The sequence below is a fragment of the Sus scrofa genome, chromosome 3, assembly GCF_000003025.6.
Source record: "Sus scrofa isolate TJ Tabasco breed Duroc chromosome 3, Sscrofa11.1, whole genome shotgun sequence".
NCBI classification, from domain to species: domain Eukaryota; kingdom Metazoa; phylum Chordata; class Mammalia; order Artiodactyla; family Suidae; genus Sus; species Sus scrofa.
In genome coordinates, this window is record NC_010445.4 from 68651772 (window position 1) to 68669270 (window position 17499).

General features: G+C 54.5%; 1 protein-coding gene across 12 annotated transcripts in view; it reads left to right on the forward strand.

Annotated features, from left to right (window-relative positions):
• The window catches only part of DCTN1 (dynactin subunit 1), a 31044-nt gene that overhangs the window by 9210 nt on the left and 4335 nt on the right, over positions 1-17499 (forward strand). For 2 of the 12 annotated variants that reach the window (XM_021087349.1, XM_021087350.1), the window contains exons 1-25: positions 2793-3118; positions 5022-5267; positions 5482-5560; positions 5759-5793; positions 6488-6508; positions 8839-8856; positions 10246-10266; positions 11460-11651; positions 11964-12161; positions 12310-12514; positions 12592-12670; positions 12782-12941; positions 13036-13140; positions 13321-13512; positions 13601-13717; positions 13960-14112; positions 14704-14864; positions 14969-15137; positions 15401-15469; positions 15707-15769; positions 15881-16030; positions 16195-16356; positions 16444-16575; positions 16787-16912; positions 17150-17292. In XM_021087349.1, coding sequence (XP_020943008.1) covers positions 3086-3118; positions 5022-5267; positions 5482-5560; positions 5759-5793; positions 6488-6508; positions 8839-8856; positions 10246-10266; positions 11460-11651; positions 11964-12161; positions 12310-12514; positions 12592-12670; positions 12782-12941; positions 13036-13140; positions 13321-13512; positions 13601-13717; positions 13960-14112; positions 14704-14864; positions 14969-15137; positions 15401-15469; positions 15707-15769; positions 15881-16030; positions 16195-16356; positions 16444-16575; positions 16787-16912; positions 17150-17292 — 3029 coding nt within the window. In that variant the 5' untranslated portion in view covers positions 2793-3085. The other 10 variants (XM_021087351.1, XM_021087353.1, XM_021087356.1 and 7 more) reach the window with 6 other exon arrangements.

The following is a 17499-nucleotide window of genomic DNA, read 5'->3' on the forward strand; positions in this document are numbered from 1 at the left end:
ATCAGAGCTACAGCTGCCGGCCTACACCAGAGCCACAGCAACGCCAGATCCGAGCTGCATCTGTGACCTACACCACAGCTCACGGCAATGCCAGATCCTTAACCCACTAAGCAAGGCCAGGGATCGAACCCCCAACCTCATGGTTCCTAGTTGGATTCGCTTCCGCTGCACTACAACGGGAACTCCAGGGCTTTTTTGTATTGTCTCTGAGTTGGTCCATTTCCTCTTCTCTCTGTCTCTCTGTCTTACTCTCTCTCTCATGAACCTGGTTCAGACCCCCTCACCCCTTGCTCGTTATTGCCATGACCTCCTTGCTATTATTATTATCCCTGTCTTTACCAAGTTGCTCTTGCCTCTACTCCATCCTGCTCTCTGCCACCTGTTCGATCTTCCTAAAATAGTTTTCATCATGCCAGTTTCCTACTCAGCAAGAGACTGGCTTCCTGTCGTTATTGGATCCAATTCATTTCTCTCTACCTGATGTTAAATTCCCTGACTATCCATCCTTCCTTCTAATACATCTTGATATTAATATATTAATATAGTCAATAAATATTTGACTCCATGAGCTATGAGTGATGGGTTCATAAAGAGAAAAAGTGGGCTCTGCTTTAAAAGGCCTATGTTTTGATAGAATTCACTTAGAATTCTGTACTTCAGCTAAGCTAGTCATCTTTAATTTTCCCCAGTCAAGCAAAATTATTTCTATCTCTGCTCATACTGTATTCACAACTTAAAATGTTTATAGGCCTTTCCTTTCCACATATCAAGAAGCAACTCACAATTCAAGGCATAATCAGGTACCCCTTTTCCTTGTCGTGCACCTTTCCCCTCTCTGTAGTTATACTATTTGTTGTCTAGACATTTTATTTTAAGGCCTGGGTAGGTTCTGCAGTTTTTACAGGACACTTTTATGTGCTTTATCTTATTGGAGCCTCATTAAGGTAGCCATGGCAGGTGATATTCCCTTTGCATAGGAGGAGAATCAGTATCATCCAAAAGTTTTTGTGACTGTATAGACTTGTGTGGTTAGTGAGCTGGGATGTTGTTCTTAGACATGAGCTCCTTTGAATCTTGGAGGGTAGTGTGGTCCAGAGGAAGGGCATGGCTCGGGAAGCCTAGAAATAATGTGAGCTAACAGCGAGGAGAGTAAAAAGCACAGAGGGTTCTGGTTCAGGCTTTGGTTTCAGTTTTGGCTCCACTCCTTGTCTTCTGTGTAACTTCAGGAAAGTTGCTCAGTTCTCTAAGCCTTAGTTTCCCTGTCGGCATTGTTCCTGGCCTGCTTCTCTGGGGGGTTATTGTGATGTCCAAACATGATGATAATCTTGTTATTAGCTAACTTTTGTTGAGTGAATACCAGACAGTATCCTAACTATTTCACATGGATTATCTCAGCTGATCCTCACAACGGCTCTCAGAGATGTTCTTTGGTCGTTCCCAAATTGACAGATGAGGACATCGAGGCTCAGAGATGTTAAGTACCTGGGTCAAGTTTACATAGCTACTAGGTACTATACACTTGTTTTTTCAAGGTGCTCTGTAGACTGTAAAGTGCTCTGATCATGCAGAAGTCCAGACGGCAGCAAGCTGCATGGCCCTGCCCACTTGTGTAATAGTGAAGAGGCAATGGAGGGGCCAACATGGAGATTTTGCAGGGGAGGAGAAAAATGGTTTCCTAGGGGATTTAGCCAGAATCAGAGCTTTGGAGAGGTGTTTGGGGGCCATATACTTGGCTGTTGGCTGTCATTTTACTACTAGGCTATCTGGCCTGCCTTCAAAAGAGGGCAGAATGGAAGAAGACCCTGTTGGGCTAGTGAAGCCCAGTGCGGACAAGACTGCACCCAGTGGAGCAGGACAGCTTTGTTGGCAACTTAGGGGCAGGGCCACTGGTCTCTTGGTTTCCAGCCCTCGTTAGGTGGGTAAATGAATGAAGTGGTATGGTAATAGCTCTGTGGAGACGTCTCACTAGAATGCATAATCTTATCAAACATTTTTAATTATAAAAGTAATACAGGGTTATTAAAGAAATTCTGTGAAATATAGAAAATAAACCATTTCATTGTCTCTGTTAAGGAGATCTCTAGGAGGCAAGGCCAAGAGTACAGGGGGCAGGTAGCTCAGGTGGATGGGACCTTATGCTGTAAGGGACAAGTGGCATGCTGCCTCTGACTACTGCTCTTACTAACCTGTTAGAACTTGATACTCTTGGGGTTCAGAGCCTGGTCTTTTTGAACAACTAGAAGGGAGGAAGAATGACTATGGCAACCTTTGCCTTTGAGAGGGGGAAGCTGGGAGCTGGGGAATTTGACTTGCTTTATTGTGTGTGTGTGAAGTTGTCTCTGTTGCTGCCCTTCCTTTGCTGTGTGTTGGGGAGGGGGCCTGGCTCCTCTGGCTCAGGGTGAGATTGAAATCTAGACCTTAATCATGTGGGTTTGGACCTGAGTCCAGAGTTTAGAAAGGGGAGAGAGAAAGAAGAGCACTAGAGACGGGGATGAGGGACCCTTATTTTGGCTGCCTGGAGGCCCTAGGTAGCTGATTGTTTTAAAGTGTCACTTGATCCTTGTGGGTCTGCTGAGGCCTCACATCCTGGGTTTGGGGGGCAGCAGTGATGGTGAAGGGGTGCAGACTAGGAGGACCACCAGGCTGTGCTCCCAGCCCTAGGACAGTGTACTCTAGAGGTGAGTATTGAGGGTCTGTGGCATGGGCCTAGCCCCTTATTCCCTGTCCCTCTTGTCTGGCCCAGGTGAAGAAGGGGGGCACTAGGACCCAGAGGCTAGCACGGTTCCTGACAAGTCTAGAGCAGCACTAGCGCAGAGTGAGACTCATCAGCTGGCAAGCAGGATTCGGTGTCTCTGGGTTCAGGAATCCTCCAGCAGCAGAGAGGACTTGCTCCTTAGCCCCCATCTCTGTCCCCATCCCTACCCCAGTGGGCCACCCAGTGGATCCATGGACTGGGAAGGGCCACACCTGCCAGCTTCTGTGTCTGTCCATGAGGGCCTGGAGCCCTGACCCTCCTGGCTAGGTTTCTGCCTTTTCTCTCTGTCTTTGGCCAGCTGGGGGAGGGGGGAGAGGCTGGGTGAGCACCATGGCCCAGAGCAAGAGGCACGTGTACAGCCGGGTAAGTGGCCTGTTTCTGGGATGGCCCTGGGAGGGCTTCTGGAGAAGGCCTGAGAGCCTGTGGACATTGCTGTGGGGGCTGGGGAGACAGGCAGGAGCTAGGTTGGGGCCATTCGCAGCCCGGATGGTGCTGTGCTGCACAGGCTTCCTTTTCCAGAGATGGGCCCTCTGTGGGTACTGGCGAGGCCTGACCTTTGACTCTAATTGGACCTCAGGCCAGAGGCTCCCGAGGGGCCCGGCTATCTTGAAGATTCTGAATGGGGTGGGTGGGTTGGAATTATCTTTCAGTGAAGTCCTTCCTTAGAGCTGCTTTGTTGTTTGTCACTTTGTTGCTTTCTCACTCTTCTGGCCGAGATGGAATATGTGTCCACTATTGTGTCCATCTGGTTCAGAGAGGCTTCTTAGGGTTAGGACGTTGGAGAGAGTCTCTGAGTTTGGGGCCGGTCCTTATGTCACTGTCGGTTCCTTTTGTTGTCAGGCCCATGAGAGCCATTCTGCTGTCCCAGGTATGATTTAGGGTTCTGGAGGCCCTGGGAATGGCATCCTCACCTTTCTGGATGAGCTCTTTTGGGAAGAGAGTAGGGAGTGACTGGCTCTGGCCAGGCTCCCCTATGAAGCCAAGTGGGGGCATCAGAAGGGAGCCCTGTGGAGTCTTCGGGGCCATGCTGTCACTTTTTGATGCCTCATTCATCTGTTTGTTGCAAGGCCCCTGGTTCATGGAGCTGTGGTTGCTAAAAATGGCTTAGGTGTGATTTTCTTCTAAACCCTGGGACCTAATTTCATGTTGTCCTGTCATCACGGTTATGTCATAAGCTGAGAGCTTCCTGAGGAGTGTTTAGTCTGTTCCTTTGACTTGTCCACTTATGGGGTGGTGAGCCATCCATTTGGACCACTGGGCAGAATCTGGGGGACAAATTACAGGGACCCGAGGTACCTGATTTACCTGGCCTTACTGTTCTTTTTCTAGCAACATAGCGTGAGGGAAGGACCACCGAAACTTGTGGATAGAGAGTTGATGGAACAGGGCTTGGGCCGGGAGGAAGGAAGTTAAATGGGTTGATGGGTTGGTGGGACATCTAGAAGTGTCACGGTGGGTATGTGGATGGGGGTGGGGGAGTCAGGTCAGGAAGAAGTGGTGGTGATTTAAGGGCTGGAAGGAGGCACAGTTGTGTGCCGCTGAAAGGGAGAGGCCTCAGAGAGCCATTTGGACCCCAAGGAGGAGGGGAGGGGAACAGGAGTCTGTGGGGTCACTCACTGACTCGGCTGTCTTCCGGTTGGAGGAAGCCTCGTCTAAACTGAGTTATTTGCTTGAGCCTCCTTCCCCTCCTAGGGGGCAGTGCTCCTGAGAAAGCGTCCATGCAGGCTGACATTCACAGATCTATGAATGAATTCTGATTTGTTATGAAATTCAAACTCTTAAAAATTCTGGTAGATTCCAGAGGAGTTTGGAGAAGTTTTAGAATACATTACTGATATTTTTAAAAAGGGAATTTGCAGTAGAGAGGGGGCACTTTACCTTGAGAATGGGGTACTGGGAAGTGATTTATGGTCCTTTTTCAGGCCAGGATCCCAATTGGGGCCTTTCTTTTATACATTAGGATGACACACTTGATCTGAGGCTTTTCTCTTTAGGGCCTCGCCTGCAGCATATGGAGGTTCCCCGGCTAGGGGTTGAGTCAGAGCTGCAGCTGCCGGCCTACACCACAGCCACAGCAACCCAGGATCCGAGCCATGTCTGCGACCTACACCACAGCTCACAGCAATGCTGGATCCTTAACCCACTAAGTGGGGCCAGGCATTGAACCCGCATCCTCAGATGGATACTAATTGGGTATCAGTGGAGCCACAATGGGAACTCCAGCCTGAGGCTTTTAACTGTGTGTATGTTTATACGTATTTTTCAGACTCCCAGCGGCAGCAGAATGAGTGCAGAGGCAAGTGCCCGGCCTCTGCGAGTGGGCTCCCGTGTGGAGGTGATTGGAAAAGGCCACCGTGGCACTGTGGCCTATGTTGGGGCCACCCTCTTTGCCACTGGCAAATGGGTAGGCGTGATTCTGGATGAAGCAAAGGGCAAGAATGATGGAACCGTCCAAGGCAGGAAATATTTTACTTGCGATGAAGGGCATGGCATCTTTGTGCGCCAGTCCCAGGTACTTGCTGCTGCTGTGTGTGCGCGTGTGCTCCCTTTCCTTGGGCATGAGCATAAGTCTGTGGTTGGGAGAGTGGGAGATAATGGGGGAGGGAAGATTGAGAGCCATCCTTAGGGAAGCTGCCCTGTTCCCCAGGCTTTCTTAGGGCCTGGGGAGGGGCCTATATTTCATCCATCCTTGATCTGGCTGTATTGAGTCTGCTCTGTGGCCTCAGATCCAGGTATTTGAAGATGGAGCAGATACTACTTCCCCAGAGACACCTGATTCTTCTGCCTCCAAGGTCCTCAGAAGAGGTAACAACCACCCACTTAAGTTGCCTTCTCACATCCAGGAGTCCCCAGGACTTCTCCCCAGAACAAGGGGCCACAGTGGATCCTGAGATTGTTCCATCATCACCATATTCCCTTGTTATATCTTGCCTACCTGCCATGATGTTCTCTACTCCTACCCTTCTACAACAAACACACTTTGTTTCTGTTTGCATTCTACAGAGGGAACTGATTCAAATGCAAAGACCAGCAAACTGGTAAGTGGTTGGGGGTGGGAGTGGAGAGTAAGAGAGGCAAAGAGGGACAGGAGACCGAATGCTAGGCAGGAAGATGCAATGGAGGAGTAAACCGAGTTAGCCTTCTTCCAGTCTCCATCCTCCCAGAGCAGGAAGCTGTCTGGTTGCGAGTCTGCTTTAGGGGTAAACGTGGTAGCAGGGAAAAGCTATTAAGGCCCAGAAATTCTGTAGTTGAGACCGAGGGTGAGAGGGAGAGTTAAGTCTGACCCTAGTAGCATCGTTGCCAACATCCAACCTTTTGGTCCCCAGATGTTTGGTACCCAACATCTGAAGGGTATAGGGAAGGGGTGAGGTGAGGACTGGAGGAGGAAGGTGCTTTCTTGTTCACAAGTAAATGGAAAGGAGCCGGACCCTCTGCCGCCTGTTTCAGGCCTAGGCCGAGGGCCTTGTAGCTCCCCTCCGCTGCTCTGCGCAGGGTGTGTGAGGTGGGGCTCCAGACCCTCCACCTTCTCTAGGCCAGGGTATGGACCTCCTGGAAGCTGATCTTTGAAGGACCCCTCATCTCACTTACTGTGGACTTGTCAGTGACCTCACCCCCCCATACCTGTGTGTGCCTGAGTCGGTCCTAACACCTACATGCAAGACGTCTGGCCAGTAGCACAGCGTGATGTTTAACTCCCTTCTCTAACTCTGCCCTTTCCTACTCCTCATGCAGCGGGGACCGAAGCCTAAGAAGGTGGTGTGTTTACTGTTTGTGCCTGGGTGGGTGAGGGCCGTGAGCCCCCTCCCAGCTGTCCTGCATGACCTTGGGCTGCTGCATGCATGTGTGTGTGACCTTGGGGCTGGGATGGCCAGAGGAAATGGCAGCCTTGGCTTTCAGAGTTCCTTTGAGGGGTGCAAGGACATTAGGCTCAGTGTCCAGGCCCAGATCGCACTCATTAGGGATGATTCTCATCCCCCCCCTATTGCCCACTGTCTCAGGACTTCTAGTCAGAGACCCGGAGAATTTGACCCTAAATAGCAGCAACATGGAATAGAGCATTTACTAGCTTATAGTGGATTCTCATTTAGCCTGAGCCTGGGGGCAGTGGGAGGAGAAACTGGCGGTTTGGGAGTGGGGAAAGTACCAAGTGAGCTGGTTGGGTGAGGAGGTGGGAGGTCAGGGGACAGAGCACATGAAGAACAGTCGTGAGTTGAAAAGCCTGAGTTGTGCCTGCCTCTTGGTGGGTGCTGCCATGAATGCCCATGCTCGCTCTGCTCCACCAGTCTTTCCCTGCCTTTCTCCCTCTGATGTTGTGCCTGAGGCCCATCTTCCACCCTTGGAGCCTCCATCAGCTGTCATTGGAGCCGGGCTCAGCTGTGCCACCCATGAGACTCCTTTAGTCTTAAGTCGCTGCCATGACCACTTCCTCACACCAGCCCCTGCCTTGGGGCTGTGCCCAAGCTGTCTCCAAGCTGCATGTGCCTGTTTGGCCTGTATGTACCGTGCTGTACATGTGGTGCTGTGATTTCCTTGTTGCCGGATGGTTTCAGGCCCTTCTGACCTTGCATGGAGAGCTATTGACTAGGGCAGTGGGAGACTTCTGGTTGTGATGGGTCCGCACTTAGGAGTCTTGCCTTGGAAGAGACAACAGGATGGTACTTGGCGTTGGGGTCCTGGCTCAGGAGGGCATGGGGATGTAAGAAGGAAAATAATACTCTAAAGGGTGCTGGATCCATCCCAGACATTTGGCTTCCTCCCTTGATTATTGTCTCCTGGTTGGGGCTCCCATCTCACAGGAAGCCCTTGAATAGAGAAGAGCATGGATCTGCAGTCTGCTATCTTTGGAGACGTTCTGGCTGCAGTCTGCCCTGTCCCTGGGTGGGGCCTGAGCTGTGCCCAGATCTTGGGGTTTGGGCAGCTGCCTGGGGAAATGTGGCCCAGCCAAGCCTAGGCTGCCTGTGCTGGGATGCAGTGCCTTCTTGGCCCACAGTGCAGTGTCTCAGTCAAGTAGTCAAGTCCTCCCCTTGGTCTTCCTCGCCAGTGCTTCTCTCCCAGCAGGTCACTCAGCCCAGGGAGAGGGAGCTAGCATCGAACAGAGGAAGGAACTTTGCGGGGGAAGGCAGAGGAGAACCCAGATGTCTCTGCAGGGCCCCAGTCCTTTCTGGAAGCCCTTTAGATACGGGCTTGACCCTACCTACAGCCACGGGAGAGTTGGGAGAGGAGCCAAACGCTGTCATTAGAGCTGCTGCCACCCAGATGGAATGTGCCCCAGGGCTTCCTAGTGTGCCCCACAGAGCTGATGCCTTCGCACAAGGGGTGTTCTGGGGGCATGTGTCTCATGAGCCCCCATAAAGGTATTGGCCGTGTGTATAGGAGACCGAAGTAGAGTTGGTGGGGTTGTGGGCAGAGGGGAGTGTGAGTCTGAGAGCGGCCTGATGAAGCAGTGAGGCGCTATGTCCCTGTCCAGGGACACCTGTTCCCAGAGAGGTCACCCCAGAAATGGGATGGCCCCCAGCCCCACTTCTTAGAGCAAATTCTTGCTAACTGGGGAGAGGGGAGGGGAGGGAGGAGCCAGAACCTGTTCTTTGGAGGAAGAAGCAGGGCGGGTTCAGCAGAGGACTTTGTCCAGTCATGAGGAGGGGGAGGAGCCCGCAGAGCCTGGCGGTTGCTAGGTGACTGAGGAGCCGTGGCTCCACCCCCAGTGGAGCAGAGGAGGGTGGGTGCATGACGTCAGGTGGAGCTGGTGCTGCGGCCACTGAGGCTGCCATCAGTCTAAGCTGGAGAACTAGGCCGGGTGCCTCTCCGGTGCCTGCCGGAGCCTGGCTGTCCCCACCTTGCACCTGTGGGGGCTTCTGCATCTGAGCTGCAGCCGTTTGCCAGCTGCGAAGCTGCCGGGCCGGGAAGCTGAGGCTGCATTGTTGGGATTTGATGCACTAATCTCCTGTCTCCGCCGCCTCTCCCTCTGTTCGGTCTCTTTCCCTCCCTCCCTTCGTCTGTCCTTCCTCTGTGTTTGTCCATCCTCCTCTGTCCTTCCTTCTCTTTCCTCTCCTGGCTTTCTTTGGTTTTCTGCAATGATGAGACAGGCACCGACAGCCCGAAAGGTACTCTTGCTTGCTCTGGTCCTGCTGCTGGGTTGCCAGCGTGATGGTGGCAGCAGGCTACTGGGGTGGGGGTGGGGGCTGATTGAATTCCTCTGTCTACCTGGTTGGGGGAGGAGGATGGGGATGAGGGTGGGGGACAGGGAGAGGTATGTGTCACTGCCATGCCCCACACCCTGGGCATTTGCTCCCTGGCCTGCCTGCTTTTGGCTCTGAATCTGTGTGCCAGGCCTTGTACTCAGTGGCCTCACGGGCTTGGGCTTCAGGCAGCTTCTGCTGCAGACTGGCTCTGGGAGGTTTCCTGTGAGAGAATCTGGGGAAGCAGGTCCAGCTGTCTTTGTGCCTCTAGCAGGTCTACCTCATCTGACCTTTGCTAGAATGACTCTTGGTTGTACTAGCAGCATCCCTCCCCCACTGGGTTTGTATCAGGGGGCTTGCCAGAATAATTTTTGACATACAGCTATGGAGGCTTAGTCCAGGTTAATAGAGGTGAGGGTTGGTCTCCTTGGGAGACCTAGAAGCAAGGCCCAAGCCACATCTTGTCTTTGCCAGAGCTGTGAGACACTGGGCAGCAAGAGCACTACTTGGGAGTTAGAGTTAATCAGCTCTTTATCACTTTGCAGCAACCTGAGGGGTTTCTGGCTTTGGTTCGGGGCAGTAGTGTCCCTGTGCTCCTGCCCACCCCCACCTCCTTTCTTGCAGCTGGGTGGGGTTACTTTGCTGAGCTCTGGGCTTCTGGCTAATGCAATATTCATGGTGCTGACACCCGAGCCCTCTGCCCTGGGGATGGGGACTGCTGCAGGAACTGGTCCTGGGGGAGGGGGTGGGGGAGGACAGCAGTGCTCCTCTGCCTTGGGGGTCTGATCTCTCTCTGCTAGGTTCCTGTCACTCACTTCTGGGCTCATCATTCTTGTCACTTGATATTTCTAGGGAGTCCTCTGTGGAGTCTAACACTTGAAGGGGCTGACCTGGGAAAGTCCTTGGGAGTGGTGGGTGGGGCTCTGGGCTGGTGTGGGAGAAGTTGTTGCAGAAGGACTGGTCTCTGGAGACCTCCCCTACCAGCTGCTGCCTTTGGTCTCCTGTGGCTCAGCCTAGGAGACGGTGACTTCTGGGCTTCCCAGGGTGTCTGAAGGGATGAGATCTGCAAGGACAGGACAAAAGTGGGAGAAGGAACCAGCGGGGAATGGGAGTTCTGAGTTCCTGGGTGGGGACAGGGTGATTCGCGGGGAGATGGGGATGGAATGGTGGGAGGGAGGAGTGGAGGGACTGCTCGCCGGAGCCTCAATCCTGTTACTTCTTCTGCTCTCATCGCTGTCCCTTTTGTTGTCTGTCTTTCTGCCATTATCCTTTCCTTCCTGACTACTTCTCCTCTGGCTCCTGTTGCCTGTCCAGACTACAACTCGGCGGCCCAAGGTGAGAAAAAACAGCTACTGTACAAGCCACTGCCGAGTGTACACACACATTGTGGGCATGTGCGTGTCTGTATATGAGCAAGTAAAAGTTGGTCACAGTGTGTCCTCGGTTCTCTTTTCAGGGGAGTGAGGGGACTGAGGGTAATGACAGGCCCCTCCTGGGAAAATGCCTTCTGGCTCTTAGGAGGGCATCAGAGCCAGAGGCTTGAGTGCAGGGGAGAAATGAGAGTGGTTGTGGTTAAGCAAGGCAGGCTTTCTTGAAGAAGGGCATTTTGGCCAGCTTTGGGGGTGTGTGTGTGGTGGGGGGAGTTGGAAGAGAGGTGAAAAAGAACTTGACCGTGTAAAGGAGTGTGTGTGTCAGGCCGTCTGTGGATGGCGTGCGGTCTCTGAGTGTCAGCCCATCCAGGGGAGCTTCAGGGCTCTGCTCGACAAGGAGGAGCACCGGGCAGGCCTGTCTGCTCCAGGGCCTTGGCCCCGCCACCTGGTTAGAGTCCCTTTGTCTTGGGGGAGGAAGGTGACAGATTGAGTTGACTGTACTGACCTTGTTTCGGGGGAAGCCCGAGGATTACACCTTCCATCCTGGCCCTTTTACCTGCAGGGTCCCCATAAATAGACCCAGGGAAGGAGAAATAGATGGATTTAAAGAAAAGAGAGGGCCTCGCCAGGGTGTAGAACCTAGTACCCACTTTTAGCCCAGCCTCCTCTGGAAGCATGGGAGTTGGAGATCACTTTGTTCTTTCTCTCCGGGAATGACTTTGAGGCACTTTTTCTCCCTGGGAGGAAGGCACAGGCCCAGAGTGACAATAGGATTGGGAGTATTAGAAATTGCTGGAGTGACAAGTGGGTCACGGAGGGGAGGTCTAGGGAGTGAGGGATTCTGCTCTAAGGGGGTAGTGCTGGGGCGGGGGGGGGGCCTGTGGGGTCAGTGCCAGGGAGGAGCCTTGTAATCTTATGTTTTTTTCCATCCCTTCCCCTCCTGCTCCCCCACCTCCCGTCTGTCCTTTGTCACTATCTCTGACTCTGTGTCATTTTCTCTCTGCCTTTCACTGTTTCTCTGTTCTCATTGTGCTTTGATATTCTCTGCCTCTCTCCTTCTCTGTCTCTTCCCTGACCATATTCTCATATTCTGTCTTTCACTCTTTCACCACTCCTGTCTCCTACTCTTTCTGGTCTGCCCCTACCCTTTCCGAATAGCCCACCCGCCCAGCCAGTACTGGTGTGGCTGGGGCCAGTAGCTCCCTGGGCCCCTCTGGCTCAGCATCAGCAGGTGAGCTGAGCAGCAGTGAGCCCAGCACTCCAGCTCAGACTCCTCTGGCAGCACCCATCATTCCCACGCCAGCCCTCACCTCTCCTGGAGCAGCTCCCCCACTTCCTTCCCCCTCTAAGGTAAGGACTGGGGCACAAAGGGCCTATGACGCCTGGCAGGGTCTTAGAAGTAGCCCAAGGTTGGGGAGGACGCAGAACTTAAATTAGAAGGGTGGGAGCGCAGCGCGTAGTTAATCCCTCACTGACTAAACTACATTTTCTCCCTCTCCCCTCCTTTCCCACACGTATTGGGATCTTCTCATATTTTATATCATTTGCTCTGGCCCTGGGCCTGGGATGATATCTGCATACATTCCTGTCCTCTCCGCTCCAGCTCTGTCTTGGTGGGGAGGAAGAGGCGTCTGCACCGACAGAGGGGTCTCTCCTTTGCAGGAGGAGGAGGGGCTGAGGGCCCAGGTGCGGGACCTGGAGGAGAAACTGGAGACCCTGCGACTGAAACGCGCAGAAGACAAGGCAAAGCTAAAAGAGCTGGAAAAACACAAGATCCAGCTGGAGCAGGTGCAGGAATGGAAAAGCAAAATGCAAGAGCAGCAGGCAGACCTGCAGCGGCGCCTCAAGGAGGCGCGCAAGGTGGGACTTGGGATGAACAGGGTGTCTGGGGGTGCCCAGGGAAATGTGCTGGAAACTAGACCGGAACTGGAGCCTGGAATGTCCTATGAGAAAGGGGGCGTGACGTGTCTTGGTGCTCGTACCCCCACCGACCTCCACTCCTCTTCAGGAAGCCAAGGAGGCGCTGGAGGCCAAGGAACGCTACATGGAGGAGATGGCTGACACTGCTGATGCCATTGAGATGGCCACTCTGGACAAGGAGATGGCTGAGGAGCGGGCCGAGTCCCTGCAGCAGGAGGTGGAGGCGCTGAAGGAGCGTGTGGACGAGCTCACCACTGACTTGGAGATCCTCAAGGCTGAGATTGAAGAGAAGGGTAAAGGGCCGGGAGAGCTGCTGGGGCCAGAGGGTGGGGTGGGAACCTTGTCTGAAAGTTCTCATGGTCTTGCCCAGGCTCAGATGGCGCTGCGTCCAGTTATCAGCTCAAGCAGCTGGAGGAGCAGAACGCCCGCCTAAAGGATGCCCTGGTGAGGTAGGGTCCGCTCGACGCCTGGCTCACTCTCCGTCGACATCCATGTTAGAGCGCCTGTCACCCGGTGACTCTGACGCATGCTCGCTCTTCTCTGTCCCCACTCTCCCACAGGATGCGGGATCTTTCGTCCTCAGAGAAGCAGGAGCATGTGAAACTCCAGAAGCTCATGGAAAAGAAGAACCAAGAGCTGGAAGTTGTGAGGCAACAGCGGGAGCGTCTGCAGGAGGAGCTGAGCCAGGCAGAGAGCACCATTGATGAGCTCAAGGAGCAGGTCTGGGGAGCCCAGCGCCACCAACTCTCCCGAAGGTGCCGCTTCTGTTTGGGCACTTTTCAGTCCTTCTCCTTGTTCCTTCCCTGTAACGCAGGTGGATGCTGCTCTGGGTGCTGAGGAGATGGTGGAGATGCTGACAGACCGCAACCTGAATCTGGAAGAGAAAGTGCGGGAATTGAGAGAGACTGTGGGGGACTTGGTAAGAGGAGCAGACTCCTGACTTCCGACCCTGATGGAGGGCGTTTGAAAGAGACTTGCTGGGAGAAGGGCTGATGCATGACCCCTGACCTGTGAGCAGGGGGTGTGGTGAGTGAACCCACACTGGCCTGCTACCCTGACCCTGACCTTCCTTTGCCCCACCTGCCTCGTGGCCTCCCAGGAAGCGATGAATGAGATGAACGACGAGCTGCAGGAGAATGCACGGGAAACAGAACTGGAGCTGCGGGAGCAGCTGGATATGGCGGGTGCGCGGGTACGAGAGGCTCAGAAGCGGGTGGAGGCGGCCCAGGAGACGGTTGCGGACTATCAGCAAACCATCAAGAAGTATCGCCAGCTGACCGCCCACCTGCAGGTGCCTGCATGCCTCGACTCTGTGCCCGCCATTACCCCAGGGCGCCCTCGTGACCCATCTGGGCCTCACTATCTGTCCCTGCTTCCAGGATGTGAATCGGGAACTAACAAACCAGCAGGAAGCATCTGTGGAGAGGCAGCAGCAGCCCCCTCCGGAGACTTTTGACTTCAAAATCAAGTTTGCTGAGACTAAGGCCCATGCCAAGGTCAGGAAAGTGGGTGGGCCAGAGAAGGGTGAATGTTAGGGAGCCCAGCTGGCTGTGGCTGTGGGCTGATTGAGTGTGGGGTTGGTCTTCGGGTTCCTGAAGGAGGGGGTGCTTTGTGGGGTGCTTTGGAAGACTCGCTGCCTGGGCCTGTCCCAGAAGCAGGGGAAGTGGTGAAGCATGGCGTGGTGGTTATGAGACTCTCTCCAGCTTGGTGAGAGCCCACCTCCCCGACTACCTCACAGGCCATTGAGATGGAATTGAGGCAGATGGAGGTGGCGCAGGCCAACCGGCACATGTCCCTGCTGACAGCCTTCATGCCCGACAGCTTCCTTCGCCCAGGTGGGGACCACGACTGTGTCCTGGTGCTCCTGCTCATGCCTCGTCTCATTTGCAAGGTATGGTCTGTCAGTCACATGATCAGTAGGAGTCTTTTGACTTCGCCATGAACCAGGCATCGAGGATGCCAGGTGAAGAGAGCAGTCAGCATCCCTGCTCACAGGGTTCATGGTGGAATGGAGGAGCAGTCAACAAAATCACAGATGGATGTACATGACAGGTAGCATGTCACGAAGGGGAGGTAGCTTCTTTGAGAGAGCACACTTGGGGATCTGATTTAGATAGGGGATGTCACTGAAGGAATAACATTTGAGGTGAGACCCAAAAGATGACTAGGAGTTAGTGGGGGGATAATTGTCAGGAGAGCATTCTAGGTAGAAAGGTGGCAGGAGCAGCAGCTTTAAGGCGAGAAAGAGCCTGGTCCCACTGGTCCTGCTACCCTTTCATTCCCACACCCCAGATCCTCGTGACCGCCGGTAAGCACATCATTACTCTTTGCCCGCCTGAGGCTCCCTGCCCATCTCAGGGCTCTTTCTGCTTTCTCCCCTACGTGCCACACCCCACACAGAGCACTCAGCTCACCGGATTTCTGAGTCTCTGTTCTCCGTCCTCTGCTTTGAGTCCCTGATCTCTAGTGCTTCTTCCCACAGGCAGAGCTCATCCGGAAGCAGGCCCAGGAGAAGTTTGATCTAAGTGAGAACTGTTCAGAGCGGCCTGGACTTCGAGGAGCTGCAGGGGAGCAGCTCAGCTTTGCTGCCGGGCTGGTGTACTCACTGAGTTTGCTGCAGGCCACACTCCACCGTTATGAGCAGTAAGTAACCCTGACCCCTACTCCGGGGCCGCAGGTCCAAGATGGGCTGGATTTGAGATTGTCTGGTAGACCCTGGCCTCACGGGGCTCTTCTCTGGTCTCTAGTGCCCTCTCTCAGTGCAGCGTGGATGTGTATAAGAAGGTGGGCAGCCTCTACCCAGAGATGAGTGCCCACGAGCGCTCCCTGGACTTCCTTATTGAGCTGCTGCACAAGGATCAGCTGGATGAGACTGTCAATGTAGAGCCTCTCACCAAGGCCATCAAGTACTACCAGGTCTGGGGCAAGAATTCAGGCTTGGTGCAGGAGGGAGGGAGGCTTTCTTCTGCTGGGGGCTGTTGCCACTGCAGCCCAGCTTTATGTGCCAGGCTGACAGCTTGAGGCGCTCAGATGAACCGACTTCAGGATGCAGCTCCTTGAGGGGTTCAGACTCTCTCATACCTTGAGTCTGATGATGCCCGGGGCCCAAGTTACAATTCGGAAGGAATTTTTCCTTCTTCCAAGGCCTAAAGGCCGTTATCTTTTTCATCCCTCCTCAGCATCTGTACAGCATCCACCTCGCTGAACAACCTGAGGACAGTACCATGCAGCTGGCTGACCACATTAAGGTGAAGTGTCTGGGCCAGGGGTTGAGCTCCTTATAGAGACTGGAAATGGAAGATATCAAATGAGGTCCTCAAGGGATGTCACGTGAGCCTGGGACAGGATCACTAAGACCAGATTAGGGAAGGCAGAGAACCCGCTGATGTATGGGGGCCAGCCGAGAGTGGGGACATCTGAGAGACGGTGATGGGGCAGAAGGGCTCCTGTTGGGGGCTGACAGCCTCGTGCTTCTTTCCTCACAGTTCACGCAGAGTGCCCTGGACTGCATGAGTGTGGAGGTGGGACGGCTGAGGGCCTTCCTCCAGGTGAGAGCACAGCTAGATCTATCCAAACTCGTCTTCTTTCTTAGTCCCTGTGTCTTCGCCCCCGGCCCTAACACTGACGTGGTTCCCCATCTGTTTCTGTTTCCCGAATAGGGTGGGCAGGAGGCCTCGGATATTGCCCTCCTGCTGCGGGACCTGGAAACATCGTGCAGTGATATCCGGCAGTTCTGCAAAAAGATCCGAAGGCGAATGCCAGGGACGGACGCTCCTGGGATCCCAGCTGCACTGGCCTTTGGAGCACAGGTTTAGGACCATGAGGGGGGCACGGGAAGGAAGCTTGAGTCAAACCAGGAGGGGCCTGGCATGTCAAGATCTCCGTCTGGTCAGGGGACAAGAATAGTTTGGAGGTAGCTGGGAGCTGCGGCGCTGGGCCCAGAGGGGGCACCTGACTCTGGCCTGTTGCACAGGTGTCCGACACACTCCTCGACTGCAGGAAACACTTGACGTGGGTGGTGGCTGTGCTGCAAGAGGTGGCAGCTGCTGCTGCCCAGCTCATTGCCCCGCTGGCTGAGAATGAGGGACTGCCTGTGGCTGCCCTGGAGGAGCTGGCTTTCAAAGCAAGCGAGCAGGTAGGCTGGGATGGCTGGGCAGAAGGCAGTGCTGGGGGAGTCAGGTGGCCAGTGTGGGATTTTCACCACTGCCCTTGGCTCCTCCAGATTTACGGGACCCCCTCCAGCAGCCCCTATGAGTGTCTGCGCCAGTCATGCAACATCCTCATCAGTACTATGAACAAGCTGGCCACGGCCATGCAGGAGGGAGAGTATGATGCAGAGCGGCCCCCTAGCAAGGTGAGTGGGGAGCTCCTTGGAGTGGCTCCGGGGCCCTGGAGGAGCAGGGCTTACAAAGCTGCTGCTGGTTGTGGGAGGGCTGGGAGGCAAGAGGAGGGAATTTGGAGAGCACCATCCTGCCGAGAAGGCAAGGAGCAGACTTGCCCTATGGCTGGCTCTCTCTGAAAGGAGCACCTTGGTGACTCCTCTCCCCCGCTGCCGCCACCCTTAGCCGCCCCCAGTTGAGCTGCGGGCTGCAGCCCTTCGTGCAGAGATCACGGATGCCGAAGGCCTGGGTTTGAAGCTTGAAGATCGAGAAACAGTTATTAAGGAGTTGAAGAAGTCACTCAAGATCAAGGTAAAGATAGGAAAGGCTCAGGATCAGGGGGGTCAGGACGTGTTGTGGGGCACAGGGCAGCACGGAGTGTTGGTGCTCAGAACTGAGAAGGGTTGGGGCCTGATGGGAGAAGTGGCGCCTGTGACCTGTGGGAGTCCTTGTGGTCCCGTAGGGAGCTTTCTATCTCATGGTCTCTCCCACGTCCCTGGGACCCTTGGGAGGATGTGAGGGAACTAGCCACTCTCTGCCCTCATCCAGGGGGAGGAGCTCAGTGAGGCCAATGTGCGGCTGAGCCTCCTGGAGAAGAAGCTGGACAGTGCTGCCAAGGATGCAGATGAGCGCATCGAGAAAGTCCAGACTCGGCTGGAGGAGACCCAGGCGCTGCTGCGGAAGAAGGAGAAGTCAGGCACCTTCCCGGGCCCCTGCTCCCTGCACCCCCCTCATGCCAGCAGCTCCCTGCCTCCTAGCCCAGGCCCTTCTGTAGTAAGACTCTCCCCAGGGGGACAGACTTCCTTCCCCATTGATGGCCCCCTGGTCTCATTGCAGTTGGAGCCTCTTCTGCCCCTGGCTCCTCACCAGCAGGGCTACTCCAAGGACCTGTCAGGACT